Here is a 23,010-nt window from a genome sequence, read left to right as displayed (position 1 = left end):
TCCAAGGCTTTCAATCACAGCCTTTGGATCTGACTGGAGATAACATTCCACCACAATTTAAAATATTTCAGAAAGGGGTGTAGAACAAAAGTACCAAATATGCATTTGACTACATCTTCAAAACATGTGTATGCAGGTATGAAAAATCTGTAACTTTCCCTGGAGGTTTTTATATGAATTAAAAAAAAATCTTGAATGTTACAGAATCTCTGAAAACACATTCTGTACTACTTCAGCAAGCATAAAGTATTTTTTAAAAACATATGCCTTCTTACCTAATGTAGTACGTTATTATGCCTTATACTACTTGATAAGCTGTTTAAATTCTAAGCTAAACAAATCCCATTTCCAGAGCAAGCAAAACTACCACTATGAATATTTTCAAGAAAAGTTAAACATCACCAAGTTAGAAGTCTATTTTGTTCCCAGTGCATATAACTATTAACTATAATGAGACAGTATACTGGGAGATATTTACAAGAATAAATTCAGAAACCATGAACTTAAACAATCCCTTTAATATAACAAACATATCAAACTTTCAAATATAAACTGGAACCAACTAACAAATAAACTCAAAACAACTTTCTGAATACCAAAAAGATCTTATGCAAAACAGTGCACATTTATTTGAGGTATCGTATCCATGAAAACAAAACAAAACAAACCAAACTATCTACATTTAAAAAGAATTTTTACTTAGCAAGGCAAAAGAAGTTAGGTGTACATAAGGAGTAAACCAATGTAAACAGTGTAAAAATAAAGACTGCTGATACCAGCCAACCCAAAACTGAAATATCCTAATATATGAAAGAAAAATAAACCAGAGGCATGCAAAATATTGTTTGTTAAAATACACTCAAATCCATGTGGCTAAAGTGAAAGTCACAAGCTAGTGAGGTGAATTTAGAAATGCAACGTTTCTTTTCTTTATTTTCCTTAGACTGATTGTCATTCAGTTTTCCACTGACAAAAAGTTTTCAGCTTTCTTCAATCCATTGGGAACTGAATTTTTAACCCTCCAAACAGGTGCTGCAAAGGACGTTTAAGTAATTGTTTTTATGACCTAGTGTGATATACAACCTCACTCAAATGCTACAAGCAATGGTGATCTGTTGCCATTATGGGAGGAAAAAGCTTGGAAAACAGGTTGCTCCAGGTGGAGTTGAAAGATTTTTGAGTTTCTCCTCCCAAGAGCAGTGACAACCTCCATGGTAAATCCGGTAAGCCACTTAACATTTTATTTGCAACACAGAACATTTTGGCAACCGATATATTAGAGGAATCTGAACAGTGACCTGCAATGCATGTGCTTTTCAGAAAAATCAAGTTTTGTTTCAGGTATGCATCAGGAACATCAACAGCACAAGACTTTTCTCATTCAAGCAACTGTAGAGATGTCATCAGTCTTAGATGCACTTACAGGTCTTTCTTATCTTCTGCTTTATTTAAACTTTGCTGAAAAGAGACAGATTAAAAATAATTTAAGTTTGACAAGATCAGAAACCACTGACTCCAGATGCCACATTTTGTCCCTTTGCAGTCACACCCGCTTTGTTCACCATACTACCTTTCTAAGCTGTAGTTCCATCAACACTACCACACAGAATACCTAGGCTGTGCAGCCTAGTTCTGCTCCCTTTGGTGTTTCAGCTGAGCTGTGCAGCAAACTCAGCAGAAAACATTTTCTGCTATCAACCCATTTATCCTTGGGAGCTGCATCTACTGTGTGCTCAGTACCTTCTGTTCTTTCCACTCAGAGGTAAACAGAAGACGGTAAGGATATGTGTTTTAGACCAAAAGTCTGTTAGAAATGCAGCAGGACTACTATGGCTCATTACACAGGGAAGCACAGCAAGGAAAGGCCATGCATGGTGGTCTTGAATTGAACACAGAGATCAGCTGAGCAATCTCTAGAAGTACAGGGTGAGGCCAGGAATGAGTAAATGGTTTCACTGAGTACAGGAAAATAGATTACAGCCAGGTCATAACTGTCTTCTTTTAAATTAATACAGGACTGAACAACTTGTGAGTCATGCAGGAACAGGGTGGGCTTCCCTCCTTGTTGAGTGGGCGCTTATAAGAGGCCTCTGGGGAGCGGGGCAACCTGGAGTGGGCAAAGGAGTGGGGCAAACAGGAGCAGGGGAAACAGGAGTGGGCAAACAGGAGCGGGCAAACAGGAGCTGGGGAAACAGGAGTGGGCAAACAGGAGTGGGGCAAACAGGAACGGGCAAACAGGAGTGGGGCAAACAGGAGTGGGGCAAACAGGAGTGGGGCAAACAGGAGCAGGGGAAACAGGAGTGGGCAAACAGGAGCAGGGCAAACAGGAGCTGGGGAAGCAGGAGTGGGCAAACAGGAGTGGGGCAAACAGGAGTGGGCAAAGAGAAGCTGGGCAAACAGGAGTGGGCAAACAGGAACAGGAGCTGGGGAAACAGGAGTGGGCAAACAGGAGTGGGGCAAACAGGAGTGGGACAAACAGGAGTGGGCAAAGAGAAGCTGGGCAAACAGGAGTGGGCAAACAGGAATGGGGCAAACAGGAGCAGGCAAACAGGAGCTGGGGAAACAGGAGTGGGCAAACAGGAATGGGGCAAACAGGAATGGGCAAAGAGAAGCTGGGTAAACAGGAGGGGGGCAAACAGGAGTGGGGCAAACAGGAGGGGGGCAAATAGGAGCGGGGCAAACAGGAGCAGGCAAACAGGAGTGAGGCAGTTTGCACAGGCAGGGTTGCAGGTTTTCTTACTAGTAAGGTTTGCTCTGTGTTGCTTGCAGTGTTTCTGTTGGCTGGTTGGTTTGTGGGTTTCTGTTAGTAATGGTTTTTACACAATCAAAAACTGTGGTTAGTACAAGTGTATGTAACCAAGTGGAACTCTCCAAAAAGGATGTGTCTGTACAGACTCATTCCTGCCTGGAGTGTTTGAGCCTATCAGTGGTTTCAGGGGGTGCTGCTGAGGAAGCCTGCCTGCCATGTGAACAGGTGAATGATCTATCACTGGTGGCTGAGCTTAGGGAGGAAGTTAAAAGACTAAGGAGTATCAGGAAAAATGAAAGGCAAATAGACTGGTGGAGTTCAGCCCTTCCATCTTTGAGGAAGGTCTAACAAGAGCCAGAGGACTCCTATGCCTCCCACTGGATGGCTACAAGCTCTTCAGAAGAGACAGGAAAGGGAGAAGAGGTGGAGGGGTGGCCCTTTATATTAGGGAGGCTTTTGATGCCATAGGTATGGAAACTAATGATGAGGAAGTCAAATGCCTGGGGTTAAGAATTAAGGCCATGGCCAACGAGGCTGACATCCTACTGGGACTCTGTTGTCGTCCACCCAACCAGGAAGAAGAGGTGAACAACTTATTCTGTAAGTAGCTAGATAATGTTTCAGGATCATCAGCCCTTGTTCTTGTAGGTGACTTCAACTTACCAGACATCTGCTGGGAACTTATTACAGCCAAAAAAGGCAGTCCAGAAGTTTTTAGAGTGGATGGAGGACAACTTTTTAACGCAGCTGGTGGGTGAGCCCACCAGGGGAAGGACTATGTTAGGCATGTTGTTTGCAAATAGAGATGGGCTGGTGGGAGATGTGGTTGTTGGGGCATAGTGATCATGAAATTATAGGGTTCTCAATATTTGATGAAATCAGGAGGAACGTCAATGGACTTCTCGAGGGCAGACTTTGGCCTATTTAGGAGACTTATTTAGAGAGTTCCTTGGGAAGCAGCCCTTAAAAACAAAGGAGTTCAGGAAAGGTGGGCGTGCTTCAAAACAGAGATCTTGAGGGCACAGGAACAAACTGTCCCTCTGTGCAGAAAGGTGAGTCGACGAGGCAAACATCCAGCCTAGATAGGCAAGAAGGTTTTGGAGGAACTTAGGAATTAAAAAGAGGATGTATCATCTTTGGAAGGAGAGTCAGGTCTCTCAAGAAGTATTTAAGTGGGCTGCTGTATGTAGGAAAAAAATTAGGGAGGCCACAGTTCTGTTTGAAATAAAAATGGTGACTTCTGTAAAAGATAATAAACGTTTTTACAAATATATTAATGGTAAAAGGAAGAGTAAGTCCAGCCTTTGTTCTTTATTGGATGAGAGAGGGAAATTAGTAATTGCAGATGAAGAGAAGGCAGAAGTGCTTAATGCCTTCTTTGCCTCAGTCTTTGCTTGTCCTCAGGACAACTGTCCTCCTGGGCTAGTAGATGGTGTCAGGGAGCAGAATGGTCCCCCTGTTATCCAGGAGGAGGCACTCAGAGAGCAGCTCTTGAGTCAGTCTGAGCAATTTGGATGTTCATAAATGTATGGGACCAGATGGGATCCACCCCAGGGTGATGAGGGAGCTGGTAGATGAGCTTGTGAAGCCTCTCTCCATCATTTACCAGCAGTCCTGGGACACTGGTGAGGCTCCAGATGACTGGAAGCTGGCCAACATGACACCCATTCACAAAAAGGGTGGGAAGGAGGATCCTGGTAAATATAGGCCAGTTAGCCTGATCTCAGTACCTGGTGAGGTCATGGAACAGTTTATAGTGAGTGCCATCACACAGCACTCACAGGATGGCCAGGGTGTCAGACCCAGCCAGCGTGGGGTTAGGAGGGGCAGGTCATGTTTGACCAACCTGATGTCCTTTCATGACCAAGTGACCCGCCTGGTGGATGCAGGAAAGGCTGTGGATGTTGCGTACATGGACTTCAGCAAGGCCTTTGACACTGTCTCCCACGGCTTGGACAGGAGCACTCTGTGCTGGGTTAAGAACTGGCTGGATGGGCGGGCCCAGAGAGTGGTGGTGAATGGTGCTGCATCCAGCTGGGGATCAGCCACCAGGGGTGTCCCTCAGGGGTCTGTGCTGGGGCCAGTCCTGTTTAATATCTTTATTGATGACATGAATGAGGGGTTGGTCCCTTTCTCCAGGCAGCACTGACAGAATTAGAGGACACAGTCTCAAGCTGTGCCAAGGGAGATATAGGTTGGATATTAGGAAAAAGTTTTTTACAGAAAAAGTGATAAAGTGCTGGAATGATCTGCCCAGGGAGGTGGTGGACACTCAGTGCCATGGTTTAGCTGAGGTGTTAGGGCATGGGTTGGACTCTATGATCTTGAAGGTATCTTCCAATCTAGTGAATCTGTTAATTCTGTGTAACTCTTCTCGAAAAGCAGATCACCATGACTTTAATCATTGTTTGTTTTTTCCCAAGACCACTACTTGTAAATAGGCTTTCATTCTTACTAAATTTTGCTCAAGACAGATGTTAGGTATGGAGCATATGAATGCCTGTCAGACAACTTAAAAGCAGAGAATCTCAGTTCTACCAGAAATACTTACTGTATATCTTAAGGGCATTATAGCCATGCATAAGAACAGCTGAGCTTTTGCTTAATATGGTTTGGTTTTTTAAAAATTATTTGTACTTCAGTTTGAATCTTATAGTAGCCTATTTTTAGCCTAGGTTGTTTGTTGGATTTTTTATCCTTGTGTATCAACAGTATTGCAACATTTATAATCCAGAATTGCAAAAGCATGTTTTAAGAGCAAACAAAATAAAATTACCTTCATAAATTGTGTATATACTCCTCCTGCCACACACACACCTATAATTTTCTTACACTATTTCAGGTTGATCATCATATGCACAGCCATCTGAATCGTATTTTCCAAGTAACAGTAAAATTTAATGATAACCTGGGCTTTGTCAACCAAAGTGCAAGAAAGAAAATGGCAATAACTTTGAATAAAATTCTACAATACTGAATAGATTTAAGAAACAATGCCAATTTTAATTTTATGCTATCCTAAAGATGTTGGTAAATACCAACGAACAGAATTTTGCTGGTAAAATTTCAAAACACAGTGCTTGTACGGAAATCCAGAACCACCTACCTGAAGCTGTTCATATTGTTTCATCAGATGATCATATTCTCTCCTAAGGCCTTCAGACTGCTTTTTAACTGCAGCCACTTCAGTTTTTGCCTTATGGAAAGCTGTAAAATACCAGAATTGGTGTATTAATTATTATTTGTATTCTTGCAGTTCCTCAAAGACCCAGACGTGCATTAGGGCTCCACTACAGTAAACAGTCCTTCCTATGAAGTAGCTCAGAATTTAAAACTGAGCATCACAGATGGACACAGGAAGTGGAGGAGAGGGAGTGGAAAAATAATGGCCAACATTCAGAAAGATCAGCACGAGGAACAGGAAGGACCTGTAAGAAAGGTAGGGATGAGACCAATAAACTGAAAAAGGTGACTAGTTAGTGATAACTACAGTGTTCTGTCACATTGCAGGAGACCATTCTAGAAAAACAAAACTGTGCAACTCCAAAATCATAACTGTGAGACCTCTTAAAAAGAGGAAGGAAGTCAAACTCTGGGATCCTCACACAGCAATTGAGATCATTTACAAAACACGGTAAGTAGGGAGATGATACATCATTACAGGAGTACAGATCACACCTTCTCACCCTGTTCTGAATTTTATCATGCATGAGTTCACTGATTAGCAGCAGCAGGTTATGGATGAAAAGGCAGAAATGGTAGTGGGTGGATAAACAACTCTGAACAGGTTTTTAACATGAGAAAAAAGTAATTATTACTCTACTCCATCAACACAAACTGAAAGAACGTCTATGCTGAAGTACCAAACAGCCTAGGACTCCACAGGGGCTATTTTACAACGCAGGATAAAACAGCACAAAGTGTCATAAAGCCATTAGTCCTAAGCTGTTACATAAGGTCATTTAGACATCTTCACATTCCTCTGCTATAGGTGTCTCAGGGATTGTTAGATTTCTCTGATGCAGCACCACAGGCATAGTCTAAATCTTGATCTATCCAAGTGAAAACAAAGAAATGTTGTTAATGAACTAGAGTAAGGCAGCCCCAAATGGCCACTTAAAAAACCCAAACAACCAAATCTGATGGTACAAATAAAAAAAGAATATTTGAAAATTTCCTTGTTCCAAAAGTGTGCATCTATCCTCTGACTGTCAAGTCCCTGAGAGAGATTCTTCTTTTCCAGAGACCTCCACTGCACTCAAGAACTGCAGCACCTCTAAAAGCCTGCTCTGAAAAGATGAGGAGCTAGATATGGTTTTTATGTGAACCAGATTTCTCCTTGGGTGCTAGTTCCTGAAACATCAGGAAATAAGATTTGACCACTCTCCTACATGCAAGGAGGACAACTCCCTCACACAAAATCTGTTATTTTTATATAGTTAATTTGAATGCATAGATGAAAAATAATTCTCATTTCAGAACACTGCAAGTGGTTTTCCTGTAACAGGACTTTTACCTACCCTGAAATTCTGATTCACTGGAGTCAGTAATACGTCTGTCTATTGATTCCAACATGACTAAAAACTCAATTTCTCTTTAAATCCTTTCTTTCATTTCCATATTCTTACACAGTTCTCCTTCATTTTTTAAGTCATTCTTGACAGCATCAATACAGATTCTCGGAAGGCCTTTGTATTTGGAATAACTTTCATTTCCACATATGTGAGAAGTCAAACCCCACTACATTTACTCTCTCTGATCTCAGTACTGTTTACAAGAGTCAATAGTAAAATTTGGATATCAATAAAATAAGCTTGTGACAATTTGATGAACTCCTGAATTTTAAGTTGTAGACAAAAAAAAAAAAGTATATATGCTATTTCACTTCTCCAAGAATCAGCTAATTAGAAAGAGAAATCTTGTTTTTGTTCGAACATTCTTGTACATAGTATAGTGAAAATTAGTAACATCTCACTTCTGAAGAAGTTATAATTCAGTATTATTGAACCAATACTATTTAGTTATTTATAAATAACAGCACAGTACTTTAGCTGCAACTAAAACCTACTTTATCTTTAAAACATGAACAAAATATCTAAAAGTATCTACAAGTCAAGAAAGAAAACAAGCTACTGCATTGTTTTAATGTTTTGACCAAAACAGATGTATGACAGAAATACCTCACCTAACCCTAAAAGAAGAAAAAGCAAAGAACAGATTGTCCTTTCCACCTGTGTTGGCTATGGACAAAAATCCCAAAACATCAACAAACCACCAAATCCAGACTCATTCCTGTTGGGGCCACACAATTAAAGGAGTATCATGTCTTTGACAATGTGAATTCCTCAGCGCACTGTTTCCCTGGATGCCTTGTGAAGCACCAGTGTGTCCACACAGCAGTGCCCAGCTCCTTTGGCTGCATGAGCACTGCAGAGCAGCAGAGTTTGTTGGGTACACTGTTTGCCATATGGATCCTATCATAGGAACATGGATCCAGCAGGAAACAGGAGATCCTTTGTGTGTACAATATACTCGGTTATTATTTCTGGCTTCCATCTGGCCTGTTACTTTGCCTCACAGGAGCACAACAGCTGGATTGGCAGCAACCAAGCCCCCACATCTGACACCTCCCAGCAAGTCAATGCATGAGCAGGCAGGAGGTGAGGATGCTGCTTCTGCATTAATGCACCCATTGAGAAGAATACTCAGTAAGTTCCAAAAACAGAATCCAGCCTCAGTACAATGAGAGGTAGGCTATCCTTTCCCACTCCTTCTCCTTCCAAGAAAAATCAACAAACTCTTCCTAGGGCAGTATTTCAATGGAAGACATTTGTGGAAAACTTTATCCCTTTACATTTACGTGTGATTGAAGGTTCATAAACTAATGTAACATATATGGTGTGGGAAAAGTAGACAACATGTCCTTTCACCACATTCTCTGAATCCTATTCCAGGATAGAGGGCTTACTTCAGATTGCTCTGAATTCTAAGTATGAGGAATAGAACTGCTCTGAGGAGCTACATCACCACACCACAGTAGCTGTAGCATTTCTATGATCTTCTGATTTCAACAGCGATGGAGAACCTAACACCAAAACCAAACAGCAACCAAAACAACTAATCATTCTTTGGGCATTTCCTTGCACAACTGCTAGTCCTGGTCTGACTAAATCATTTGACTTACAGTGCTTGCTACTAAGGAAACCATCTGGAACTTACATTAGCATTGCTCACAATACATGCCTACAACCCAAATGATTTGGACTAGCTGAAGAATAAAAAAGAGCCCTCTCTTAAAAGAGTTTTCAAGTTAAAAAAGAGCTATTCACATTTAAGAATTTAGGCACTGACGGCACAAGAGATTTGCCAACAAATACACTGTAAGGCTGGGAACACAACTCCAGTCAAGTAACTCCATACTAATTTTGAATTCTCTTCTCAAGATGTAATGGTCAGAATTGAAAATGAGAAGGCAGGGCCAAAAAATTTACAAATTTGCTTCAAGTACTTTTTGCAACCTCAAACAAAATTTAGTTTCAAAAGGGATGTTACAGCAACATCAGATGACATAAACAGCCTTGTATAATAAACCCATGCTTGCTGCATGCAGCCATCTCTGCCAGTCAACAAATGCGAATATCAACTCTTGCTGCATGTTGCACTGCAATGGTTCCCACCCTTGGTTATCATCTCACAGTTTTGTAAAAAATAAGGCAAGAAAGACAGACCTTGTTTCTCAACTTCCCTTTGTCATAAACAACAAGACTAAATAACAAGACCGTGGCCAATTCTTTAAACTTATTTTTAAAAACTGGAGTGCATCAGTGAAGCTCAGTGTAGTTTTCACACATGGCACTAGTGTAACAGAGCAACACCAAGGTCAAACTGAACTCTCTCTTGCAGCAGTTTTATGGAATGTATCCCCAATGTCTGTGCTTTTAAACACCTTTTTAACATGCAGTAATCTTCACATTTAAGTGAGAGCTGTACCTCTGTACATGCATACTTTCTAGAATAGCCAACAGCTAGAAGTTATTTCAAAACCAGCCCTCCACATGGATTGTTGCTCTCTTCCTGTCTCCTAGAACACTACGCAACCATGAAACAAAGAACACTCCTGTCAGTCTGTACACAAAACAAGCCTCTTTAAAGGATGCATGGAAGTTCCATTAGAATTTCCTCCTGTCCCACCATATGCCTATGACAATATATAACCAGAGTATTTTCAGAAAAGGTTGAACTGAAGTTCAAAAGCACCTAAATGACGTTGATGAGCCAGTACATATTTTGTGAAGCCCTGTTCCTGCCCCAACACAAGGACCACTGTAAGGACAAAAGGCTTTATAAAGCTTCTCTCAGGTCCAACCTCATGCCCAGTTGCAGGTCATTTGTTTTGTTGTCATTTTAAAAACAGTTTTCCAAGCCATCAAAATGAAACAATATCATGGCATGTCTTCTTTCCCCAGAAAATTCCTATTGGTAGGAATCTGGGAATATCTTATTCCAGTAGCCATATTGAGAAACTTTAGTTATCTTAATCAGTATTTTCTTAGAAATACGCCTAATGTGTAGCAGGAGAAACATTCTCACATCTGTACTGGTATTGCTACAACTATGTACATTTATCTCTAGATATCAAAGAGACATTTTCATAATATGTAAGTGTATCCAAAAAAATACCATCTCAGAAGGTTTCTAACCAGTCATGTTATTACATGTTTAAGCATGCTAAAAACGGATTTAGGCTCTCAAAGTGCTTGCCCCACTGCTGGATGTCTATAAAGCCCTGACAACAATCTCTGGGTCTGTAAGAAGAGTAGTGAGGAACTAGCCTTCTTTGCTTCATTTCCAAAATAAAACAAAAAAGGGCACTAAGCGCAATAGAAAAGTCAATTAATTTCCAACCTTTCCTCAGATTTTACTAATTTCACTGCTCAGTCTTGTATTTTGAGTCTTCCTCCTCACCTGTTGAGAGCACCAGAAAAAAGTCTTCTTAACTTAGGATTTCACTGTTAAGTGAGGAAAAAAAAGTAGTCTGTTTTCTGTAAAAGGTAGAAAACTGAAGAACTAGAGATGAGTCCGCAGTAATCTGTCTACACTATAATTTTTAGTCAGAATTTCATAAAGAGGAGACATACAGTATTTCCTCTGCCAGTTTTAAACACTGATTCAAAACTTTACAGGAAATCTCCGTGACCTCTGAAGTCATAGCTCTAATCTGATACTAAACTGTTTTTTCAAATGTGAAGCAGGTGTACACATTTAGGGCTCCTCCTGGCTGCCACTGTACTGACTTAACTCACCTTTCAACTAATGGCCTACTCTAAAATATATTACCATGCATCAGCAGCTTAGTAAGTGTCCCAGATCAGAGCAATGGATATTTGAAACTGCTTTTGAAAATAGAAAAAAAAAAAATTTTCCTTCCAAGCAGCAAAAAAATGCCCAAACACAAGTCCCCAACCAACCAAAATCCAAATTCATGACTCTTACTAATACTAGAGCTCAAAAACAAAAAATAAGAATAGTATCAAAATAAAAACGTTATTGTTTTGATTTTTCAAGTTGTTTTGTCTTGTTTCATTATTAGGTGACATCCTTTATACTCTTCACTCTTCCCATGCAATTTCATGGATTGGACTTTACAGACACAAAGAAAAAGTTACTTTAGTTATGTGAGCTCAGTAGCATGAAACAAATTGCTTAGAAAAGGCAAAGCAAACTTTCCAATCTCAGTTTTAATTTTGTGCAATGCATTGCTCACACTTGGTGAACATGACAGTCAACATTCACCCATACAGTTGCAGGAATTTCGAAAGAAAACAGTTAATTTAATTTGTGTTCTCTAACACTCTATAGAAAGCTTCATGTACAGATGTGGTTGTTCTTATTAAGTACTTTAAGTTTCCTGGCTATCAATTTGCTCAACACAACATATAAGAAAACTTACAAAAGCATAAGACAGACATACCTCAACACCACCTAGCTGCTCATGGTAATTCCCATACCACCCATGGGTTTTTGGCAATGAGGGGGCTGGCATCAGGAGAAGGGCTGTAAATATTTTCCTATTCACTCCTTAGAAAGACCCTCTCTCTCCCACTTTTGCCCTAACAAAAGATTCAAGCATGCCTTAATTTATACACATCTTGGATGGACAACATCCCATGGGGAGAATGAAGCTGAAGCAGCATGAGGTAAATCTATTCATTCCTTAACCTTCTCTAGCATTCCTGACTGAAAAGCTTACATTATATTAGTGTTACATACCACCAGTTAGTTTAAATAAAACATAAGCATTTAAATTTTCCATTGATCCTATCACTTCAAAGGCACTTTCCCTGCCTTCCTTCAAGAAAACAGCAGGAGAGGGAAAACCCACCATCAAACATGCCTGAGATTGTGAACTAATGAGACTCCCTATTTAAAGATTCTTGTTGCTTCAAGCCCAGCTGAAAACAGCTGGTTTACATTTTTCATTTGAATTCCCAGTGGACAGTGAAAAAGGGTTCATTAAATATTTCTGAAAGATTTTTTTCTTACAGTGTTGTAGCAGTGCAAGGCAATATGAAAGCATGTTATCAAAACATAGCCCACTATCTCGTACCAAGGAAATTTGTATTTTTGTTACAGTCTGAACACCTGATTAATGTTTACAAGATCGCAGGCAGTGTTATCTTAAAAACACTGATTTCAGATGAGCAGGCATCACATACCCTGAGAGATCCAGTAAGACAGAACCAAACAGGTAAAATCTGCTTCTATCTCAATTTGGGCTGCCTGTAAAGCAGCTTTGACAACCTAAACCTTAAACACGGAAGCTGCTAACAAAAGTATTATGTTACAAATTGCAAGGTATGTTTTCTTATAAACAAAAAGAATATTTAAAAAGCTAACATCTTAACACCTCAGCTGCAGAACATATATAAAAATTTAGAATATCAGTCAAGGACTTTTCTGCTGTCTGACAGAAACTCTATGGTAGTAAAAAACCTCAACCACAATACTTCCCCATTTTACACAGGGAGAGCGGCTGCTATGTATGACATGAAAGGTCAAACTGATGCCTATAAGCAACCTGCAAATGATCCCATATCCTGGTCACGTCATCGAAGACAAGTCAACACCACTTGAATATATCAGTACAACTCGTTAACTAAGGTGTTCCAATTACACCTTACATATTTTCACAATGAACACATTTACTAAAATATTGGGATAACAATGGCATGTTTTGTCAGTTCCGACTCAAATGTAAAGAAAACCCCCAAGTGTTCTGGAAACAGATGAAGCTAGTACATGCTATAACTAGAACACTTTTTTTACATTCAGTGTTGAAATAATCTTGTTTATTTGCAAAGAAGTCCTAACTAATACTCACCATTTGACGTCTTCTGTAGCTCTGCTTTCAAATGTTCAACTTCCTCCTTCAACTTTTCCTCAGTTGCATCTGTTGACTCTTTCTTTTTACCATCTCCTTTTCCACTCAAGGCCTATTAAAAACACAGTTGCTACAATTAATTTCATTTTCATTAGTCTGATACTAATGCAAAATATCCAGAGAATGTCAGCCCTGATCTTGCAAAGCATTAGGTTTATCAAATGTCAACCTGATACAAGCAGATAGTAATTGTGAAAAAAAATCCTCCCAAATTGAAAAAAAAAAAAGGAAATAAACAAGCCCACTGTTTTAGGTAATGGCATATTTCTAATAGAATGGTGTTATCTCCTGTGTAAGAGTACTTTTTGTGTCTGCATCAAGTACACAACTTCCACTTAGGTTATAAAATGGATTTTTCAGAAGATACACACTGGGTCTGTCAGTGACAGAATACTGCCATATTTACATGCAACTGGTTCTAATTGTCTCCTTGCAGGTTTGCAGCTACTTCAATCTTCAGAATAGTTCCATAATCCAGATTCAATTTCCAGTGAAATTCAAGACGAAAACCAGGAAAGGATTCAGGAAGAGCCCTGTAAATTCTTGACACAAGAGCAATATACTCCCTGTACTCCAAAAACGTTGGCACTACTATACTTATGTACTCTCTAAAGGTGTAAGAATAGATCCCACAACAAGATCCTTTTCTCATAAAGCTTCTTCTATCTAACCACACATCATCTCCGTAATAGCAAAAAAAGTGGTAAATGCTTAACTGGAAAAAGAAAAAGTAAAACAACTGAGACAAACAGCTGTCAAGTGAACTAGCAGTATCAGAGCTTACCAGGCACAGACAGGAGGAAAGGAGAAAGATTGTTTTAGGAAGAAAAAACAGGACTGTTTATAAAGATTGGTAAATAATCTAAGGAAAAGAGTTTAAAAAAAAAATATTCCAGAAGCTAGTTAAACAAAGAGCTGAGACGACATTTAACTGCTGGTAACAGAACCACAGCCAATTGTCTTCTTTGTTTTGTGCTCACCTCTTTCTATTAGTATGCAAGTAACTATTTCTGTAAACTTTTATCTTAAGTCCTGTGCTTCATGGAACTTCTGAACAGGTGACAGTGCAGACCTTGCACATCAGAATAAACTCACAGTATTTATACTTGCAGCCAGTGCCTTATGTACAATTGCTCTCACTTCTCTCCAATGATGGAATGAAGCACACTTGTAAACAAACACAAATGCAGGGGCCAAGCCACAGAAAAGCCTAAATCATAGGATGTCTATAAAGTTAAAAAATTCCAACCCTGAACACTTCCCATGTCCATCACAATAAAGACAGAGCCACAGCATGCTGCCTGTACTTGTGGCTACCTGTGTTTTTGCAAACCATGCCATTAAACACACAAATAAAACCACATAGGACTACAGTTTCCAATTTCTGGCTATCATTTACAAGCAGCTAAGAGAATGTGTTGCTAAGAGAATGTGAAAGCAGAACAAAAAGGAGGACTTTTGGCAAACCCCCAACAAGACAAAAAACCAAAAAACCGTACCCGTAGGCAGTAAAGAGACAAATTCCGTGGCTGAGGGAAGAATTTGGATCATTTTGACAAAATACCAAGTCCCAAAATTTTGGAATAATTTTGTATTTGGGAAACACCTCACACAGTCTAGTGATACTTGTTTTACAACTCTCAAACAACTGGATTTTTTGCATTCCTTCTAGTACTTTTTGTCCAGAGTCTTCATATGAAGATTTATTACAAAAAAATGACAGTGCCAGTAACCATGGACACTACTTCAGACAAACTGGAAGGAAACCTGTACACACCCACAGGGAATTTAGTTTTGACAATTTGCTGGCCTCTAAAAGCCTTCCTGTGTCTAGATGTCTGAACTCAACTTGGGGTTCAGTCTCTTCAAACAGAAGTCAAACTAAACAGTTACAAGAAAAGATTTCATACATTTATCTTACTTATCTTTGATACCTTTCCTTCCTGAATAGTTAAGTACTGAACCACATCCTAATCATCTCTTCAGTCTGTTGGTGGTTTTCTTGTAGTAAGAAATTTTTGTTAGTATTCTCATTAATACTACAACAGTGTCCTACTAAGAAAGGGAAGAATTCTGAAACTGGTTGGCCTACCATAAAAAGATAAAAGAATACAAAATACATTAAACACAGAAGATTAATTTTACAAGTTAGAAAATATATTCAGGACTAGAGAAAATCCTATTAAGAAGAAACAGTCAGAATGAAAACAGTTATATGGCAGGTTTTTTCATCCTGGACTGCTACAGCCTTGATCTAAACAAGCATTTGCGATAAAAGAAATAAAATTAGTTTCTCCCTCTACTTTGTTATGACCAAAGTCAGAGATATATTTAGAATCTATTACTAGTTTGATAAAATTTGTACTGTAAAGACAGAACTTAATTTATTTTGTTTACTTCACTCTACCTTGTTAATAAGATGCTACTATAATTTGCTTTCAGTATTGTGAATTACATACTGTAAAAAATTTGTAAAAGTATTTTCAACCAGAAGGAATAAAATGAACAAGCATTCCAGAGCAAACCATCCCCTGAGTATGTTGTACTAACTGCTTGCTGCAAAAGAAAGTTACTGAAGAAGCTCAAAGATACCTCCTGCAGCCTTTTGTTCTCGGCCATGTATTTTTTGGCTGCTTCAGTAGCATCATTTACTTGTGTTTCCAGAGCTGCATGAGATGCCATCTCTTTTGCCAACTGAGTAAGAAGGGTAACAGTACGTCTCAATACACTGGTGAAGAAAAACAGTGAACAGAACTGTAATTTACAGCACAAATAATAAAAAAACCCAAACCACAAGTGAAAACCAAAACAGCAAAAATCTAACCAAACAAAAATCCAACAAACCAAAACAAGCCCTTTTCTCTCTCAGCAGTAGATGTAAAACTAAAACTAGAAGAGGGCTGTTTGAGCACCTTAAGGGAAACATCCAGGCTCATTAATGACAAATAATAGTAATAAGAGAGACTAAACATATTTTCATCCATTGACATTCTGATTTTTACTAGATACAGAACCTCCCTGCTCCTAAATATCCACAGCCATTAAATGGTCAGAGACCTGATTGTTTAAAGGCTGTTTAAATACTGTTACATGACCCATGATTTTTAACAGGATTGATCTCCAAACACAAGAGCCAAACAAGTTAAAGTAATGAGTACAGTGAAAAAAAACCCAAAACCACACAACTTCATAAACAGCCTTACAAGAATAAGATCAGCAGTATAAGCATAATAATCTTCAAAGTACTGTCAATACAGCTAAATCAGAACACGTATGGATGTCAGCACTGATATGGCACCTCAATTCTTAGCGTTGCAAATAGCTCCCTTGATTCTTTGCATCACTATTTTCATTATTCATCCTGAAGTCTTTCAAATGCTGCTGAATCAAGGTAACAACACTGAATTAAATTAATGCCTATAATGTAACTGTGCAGCTGCTCTTCAAAGAAATTTGAAAATCCAAGTAACTGGCTTTTGCATAACTGGAAGAGTATTAACAGACCTTTTCAAGTTAAGCCTCTCTTCACTCCCTTGCTTTTTCATTGAAAGCTCCTTTTCTTACTTTTTTGGGAGTTAATAAAAAAGTAAAGTTTCCCGTGTCACTATTTTTCCACAGGTTACCAAATTTACTATTGCTTATTAACTTACAGATACAGGAATCATTAAAACATTGTAACTAAAAGAAAATCACAAAATCATGTAGGTTGAAAGAGGCTTCCATCTCATGAAAAGCAGGACAGGTTGAGCAGATTGCTCACAGGTTTGTGCAGTTGGCAAATCAGAATATCTTAGGCTCCTGTTACCTCTTTTGTCATTTCTTTTTGAATCCACTGAGATGAACTGGATCCATCTTTACTGCTAGACAGACATAGAAACCAATAGGATTTTCCCTTCAAAGTCTCTTCTGGCTTAAAGCAAAGCTCCTTCGTCATCTCCTCATAGGTCACATATTTCAGCCTCCAACTTTCTCTGTACCCCACTCTAGTACTCCAGTATTTTGGGGAATTAAAACTGGGCATAAGTCCTGCAGCTGCAGCATCACCTGTATCAGAGCAGAATAACCACTTTCCTTGACTTACTAACTACATCCTTGCTATCACAGCTCAATACATGATTGGCTCTTTACCAGGATCCCCAGGATTTTTCCTGCAAAACTGCTTCCTACCCACCCATGCAGCCAGTCTCCAGCCCGGATGCTGTATATGATTATCCAATAAAATGTCAGACTTCACATTTGTCTTCGCTAAGCTTCATGAGATTTCTGTCAGCACATTTCTTCAACCTTTCTGTCTCCCTCTGAAAAACAGCACTGCTCTCCAAGATGTCAACTGCTCTGATTTGGTACCATGAACAGCTTGCTGAGAGCACACTCAATCCTACCATCTATGTTGTTAATAAAGACATTAAACAATACTGAGCCCAGTACCGATCCCTGAGGAGCACCAGCTGAAATTCACATCATTACTATCCTTTGAGCCCAAAGGTCCAGGGAATTTTCCACCTGCTTTTTCTCCATTTCTCCAGCCTATGTTCCTCCACAGTTAGGCTACCAGGATACTAAAAGACACTATGTCAAAGGCCTTGCAAAAGGGGCATTCTGCTTTTTATCCACACAGCCATTCATCTCACTGCAGAAGGCAACAAAGGATGATAATTTCCCTAAGTAAATCTGTAACAATTGTTGCAAGTCACCCCATCCTTCGTGTCCCTGAAGATGTCTTTGAGTAAGATTTGCTTGATAACCTTTCCAGGGAGGCCAGTCTCCAGTTTCTTACATTCTTTTTTTTGTCCTTCTTGAAGACAGGTGAATTTTTTTTGCCTTTTTGCAGTCACCAGGATTCTCCCCAGAATCATGATCTTTCAAACTAAGCCTTGCAATGACATTACCCAACTCCCCCTGCCATCCTAGGATGCCTTTATATGCCCAAGTGGTCTAGGTGCCAGTGAGCAGTCGGCTCACATCTTGAGATTTTCTTTAGTTTTCAGCTCTTCTTATCCCTCTCTGGCTCAGTATGGGCTAACAGAGGACAAGGTCAGACTAGCACATGGGTGTCTCTGTCCTACCCAGGGAACAGTCTCCAGGGTCTATGACTCTCCTCTTTTCTGCACAGTTTGCAGATGAGGGGCTCAGCTGTCCCCAATATCCCCACTGACAGGTAATTTTCCTCACTTGTACCCAATGCTGTGCAATTACTGAACCCGACAACTGCTGTTGTCTTGTCAGAAGTGACAAATTCCCAGTCTTCTCCATTTTATGAATCTCCATATACCATTCTTGTGGAATTCTCCTATTGGCTGATGAGTTAAAATGAACCAAAACTGACACAAAGAATTAACTAATTACCCCTTCACACTAGACAGGGTCTCAGGTTGGTTGGGTGATGGTACAGTAGCACAGTATAAGGCAACCTAAGGAACACTTTCCCTTTGCCTCTGACAGACATTATGTCTGTCTCATGGATAAGCACAACAGCTCTACTAAGAAAAATTCTTTGATCTTGCAACTACTGGAGGAGTGCTTATTTCTCCTAAACCTTGGTGAAAGGCCAGCAGCTCAAAAAAACCTCAAGCAAACCTCTTCAAGAGCAGAGCTTTTACACCAAATAATCTATTGGGATCACTTGACAAGTTTTCTTCGTTGAAGTTGCATGTAAGTAGGATCCTGAGAGAACAGCTCCCAATCCTTGTGTAGGACACAATCCAGCTATTCCTCTTGGAGAAGAGATTAAAAACATATTTGTGCATTATTTACTTAACCTTTGTGTAGGAAGACAAAGAACTTGATGCATTCCTATCACTACTGAGCCAGGCTACAGCCACATTGTTTTTTCCAAAGCTTTCCTGGCTGAAGTTTCCTAATGATTTTTTCTTAACACTTCTTTATGCTCAATGGTTTGCTAAAATGGCCACACGTCACTCTAAGGGAAAGGAGTTTGTCATAAGTCTGTGACTTTCTTGTTCTGTGTTCCTCATGAGCACTGAAGCAATGTCAAGCAGCTCCCTGAAGAACACTCCTTGTCCAGCCACCACAAAAATGTACAAGTAGGAAATCACTAACATGTCTGTTTCTGTTTGTTCACATTATCCATGTCCAGTGACTTCACGCCTCCTGGCCCAACTGATAAGATCCACAGGTTGCTGCAGCTACTGATTCACAGTAGTCTTGGTTGCTACAGATGGGCATTACAGAACTGTCCTTTCCTTTGCCCTGTTTTAGTAGCTGTACTTAAACATCCTGAAAGAGATATCAAAGTTAAGATCATAACACCATTGCAGGCAAGCTGCCACAAAGTGTTTGAACTGAAATACAATTGAAACTTTCCTTGAAAGTTGGAATATTATCCTACAATTCTTAAGTTCAAGCTTGAGCTGAAGAGGCTCAGGTCAGGCTCAAGCTTTAATTCTTAACACAGCAGGGTGCCATGACATCAGCTTGCCAGATAGTAATATTATTTAACAGTACTTGAGTTTTTGAGGGTTTTTTTATTCCAGTTTTTCATGTGCAAAACAAAGGCAGGAAATGAGTGAGTATTCCCCAAAGAAATTTCTGCAAAATATGTGTTTTCTCCAGCATTCAAAATGTTTCTTTCCATGTGTTGCTCACATATCCTTCCAATCTTCCAACAGTTGTAAGGCATTATTTTCCCTGATCTTACTTGCTGTGTAGCCAACCTGGTCACGATTAATTCTTTAATCTCCTGAAATTGTCCTTCTGATCTTTATTTTACAATTACTTTGTGTAATAGTTCCTGTAATAAACATACTATGTAAACATTAGAAAAATGTTATACTTACAGCCAAAGAAATAAGGAAAAACCTGAGAGATACAGGTTTCTTTGCGACCGGAAGAGTTTCATCTGAATATGATCAAAGGCACTGGTGTTGACATTTGCACTCTTTTCATTCACATGAACAGATGAGTACTTCCTGACTTCTCTGACAGCATCTGCAAACAAAAACAGTCTATCCTTATTCACATCTGTGGGTGTGCATGCCTGCTAAACAAGACTTTGGTTCTAGAAATATGTACTTCAGTTTTCTGCTCAGCAAACACTAACGGGACAAACAGTGACATCAGTTATGTTATCCATGCATTTTAAAGATTGGTCTTGATAAATCATGAAGTGCTCTAGCACATTCCCAGAAATATGGCAAACCATTGCCCAAAATATCCTTGAACAGGTATTTCAAACACTTGTAGCCAACCACCAGGGATGAGGCCAAAGCAACTCACTCTACAGATGTTACCAAAGATGCCATGGTGTCAAAATGTCACCGCTGACAACTGAGCTAAAATTCCCCAGTGGACAAACAGTGAGAAAACAGAAAGAGAAGCAAAAAGTAGTAGTATTTTCTCAAGTATTTGTTTCACATAGTTTTTTCTAAGGTATGCATGTGTTTCAGTAATGACAGAAGTGTTTACTTTATGCTTCAATCATAGAAGGAAAAAATTATTTCTTTAACATCCATCAAAATAGGAAGACTGCAGTAATAGAGCAGCAGTAACATCAGTAGTAATTATTAACTGTAACAAGATCATAAAAAGAATGGAGGAGGAAAGCTACAACTCAGCTTTCTTTCATCTGCCTTTCACACATCTTTAAGCTTCCTTTCAACCATTACATACTCCTGATAGTTCTGCAAAAGGGCCAGTGCAAGCAACAGCAGTTCAACAGAGTAAATGAAACACATTAGTTCTCAATCTTAAGCCATTTACTGAAGACCTACTTTTAAGAACTAGAGGTAACCTTAAAAATAATAAAACAGTGTATTTGCATTTCTGGTACTTTAAATAATAAATATAGCCTAGTCTGACATTGTTATATATGTAAGTGAATTTGTATGCTTCTCTCACCAGAAAATAAAACCTGTTGGGTTTTCCTGAGACATATTTTTCTTATATTTAAATATATCTACGTACACAAACAGGATGGGCCTGCTGGAGTGTTCATGCATTTCTCCATCCTGAGATTTGCTTTCACACTTTCTGAGAGTTTTATACCTTTTCGATTTCCCACAAAAACCATGCATTTTTTCCTCCTATTTCAAGTAGCCTGGAATTAAGTAGTGTGCATATTCTAAGGCACTAGAAACACTTACCCGTGGAGAACTACTTAACATCCCTGAAACACAGGAGTACTGCTTTCATCACTGAAATACAGGAGATGCCTACCACACAGCAGTCAGGACAGACATTAAATTAAATCAGTGAGGCATATAATAACCATTAAACTTCATTCTTACTTCACAGACTGTAAGATCTACCCATAACAAACGTAGCCAGCAGCTCTTTTGTATCTGTGCTAAGCAAAAGTATTCAAACAGCCCAGTGCTTTGATATATTCTGGTCTTCTGTTTCAACAGCAACGAAGAGTGCCATCTGCTGCACGAGGTGCAGCTCAGCCAAATTCTGAACTTAAAAAGGTTCATTTACCTGTGTGAGAAAGGGAAATGAAGCAGTAGCCTAGACTAAGCTCCATTTTTCCTTCTCATCCACTCAGTATATTACAATTGCATTTGGATTCCTAAAGTGGATGCAGTATTAGCCCTCTCCTCTTTCATTCCATTGCATAACTTTTCAATAAATTAGCTTACACTAGGCTTGAATCCTTTCCATTAGCTTACTGATATAAACTCAATGTACCAGGTTTCTTTTACCCATTTGTTAACAAATTTTCTAACACTTACCAAGAAACAAGACGATCAACAGAACTATTATTGTAAGGAACATCCTGTTCCAAAATACTGCCACTTTGCTCCATAGAGGAAACATAAAAATCTTCTGCCATCTGTAAAACAGAATTGTGTTATTCAAAAATAATTAAGCACTAAAAGAAGAGCATTACAACCCCAGAAGAGAGCCTTGTTATTGGTAAGAGACTTGTATAAGGTCTCTGAACAGCTGCTTTAATTGCAATGTAATTTAGGTATATGATAACTTTTCCAGTAATCCAACTTCTCTTTTTTTTTTTTGTTAAAACAGGCAAAAACAGTTGGTTCAACTTGCAAATTTTATGCATGATAGCAGGTACTCTGCAGACGTGTTTTATTTTAGCCTATACTTTGGCTAGCATTACGCTGTATTCAGTCCTGACTATAACAAGGGATAGGGTAAAGATTGTAAACCCCATTCCATTATTTTTATTTTTATCCACTAATACCTCTAACAACTCTGAAGTACACGGACTGTTATTACATTCTAACTTGTAGTGACAAGAAAAAAGACAAGTCTTGTGTTCATATTTTGTTAGGGGTTAAAGCCTCTTTCCCAAGCATAAATTTGCTGGCTAGAGAAGCAACTTCTGGTGAGACCAATGGTGGCATAGACAATTTTTTTAAACAATTAGTTGTCTATTTGATATTGCTGCATGAAGGGCTGTGGCAGAAGACACACTTGCAGCACAAAGAAAGAACATCTAACGTGTTCAAATGAATTGCTACGAGTGATAGCAGAGCATCTACTGTCCTTTCCTTTGCTGCAGGTTAGAATCAGTGCTACTGCACAAATGAAATAATACCTAGTCATGCCACAGGGATGTAACACAGACAAACCATTCACTATCTGATTATATAAAGTAGAATTTCCTACCTTTGTTAAGACTATTTACACTTCCCTCCCGGGGACTTAAAATTTGCCCTCTAACAGCAGTTTCCAACATATTATGAATTTAAATGAGATCATAGCATCATTTCCTATAGTTCCTTCCAGTTCTCCACCAGAAAGAATTAAAATTTGCATTGTGCATGCAACTTCAAGTCTTCTAGTATAATCCGAGTTCTTTACAGCAGACACCACAGTCCATATAAAATAAAAAGCT

The 23,010-nt window shown here is 39.1% G+C and overlaps 1 protein-coding gene across 2 annotated transcripts in view; it reads right to left on the bottom strand.

The window, feature by feature from the left end:
• Positions 1-604: 604 nt before the first annotated feature.
• BCAP29 (B cell receptor associated protein 29) overlaps positions 605-23,010 on the bottom strand; it is a 26,526-nt gene continuing 4,120 nt past the window's right edge. For both annotated transcript variants that reach the window (XM_033057514.2, XM_033057513.2), the window contains exons 3-8: positions 21,881-21,981; positions 19,988-20,138; positions 15,783-15,918; positions 13,131-13,242; positions 5,856-5,956; positions 605-1,458 (exon numbers count right to left, since the gene is read on the bottom strand). In XM_033057514.2, coding sequence (XP_032913405.1) covers positions 1,420-1,458; positions 5,856-5,956; positions 13,131-13,242; positions 15,783-15,918; positions 19,988-20,138; positions 21,881-21,981 — 640 coding nt within the window. In that variant the 3' untranslated portion in view covers positions 605-1,419. The remainder of the gene's footprint in view (positions 1,459-5,855; positions 5,957-13,130; positions 13,243-15,782; positions 15,919-19,987; positions 20,139-21,880; positions 21,982-23,010) is intronic.

The sequence above is a fragment of the Catharus ustulatus genome, chromosome 4 (genome assembly GCF_009819885.2).
Source record: "Catharus ustulatus isolate bCatUst1 chromosome 4, bCatUst1.pri.v2, whole genome shotgun sequence".
NCBI lineage: Eukaryota > Metazoa > Chordata > Aves > Passeriformes > Turdidae > Catharus > Catharus ustulatus.
This window is presented reverse-complemented; position numbering and strand designations above follow the sequence as displayed.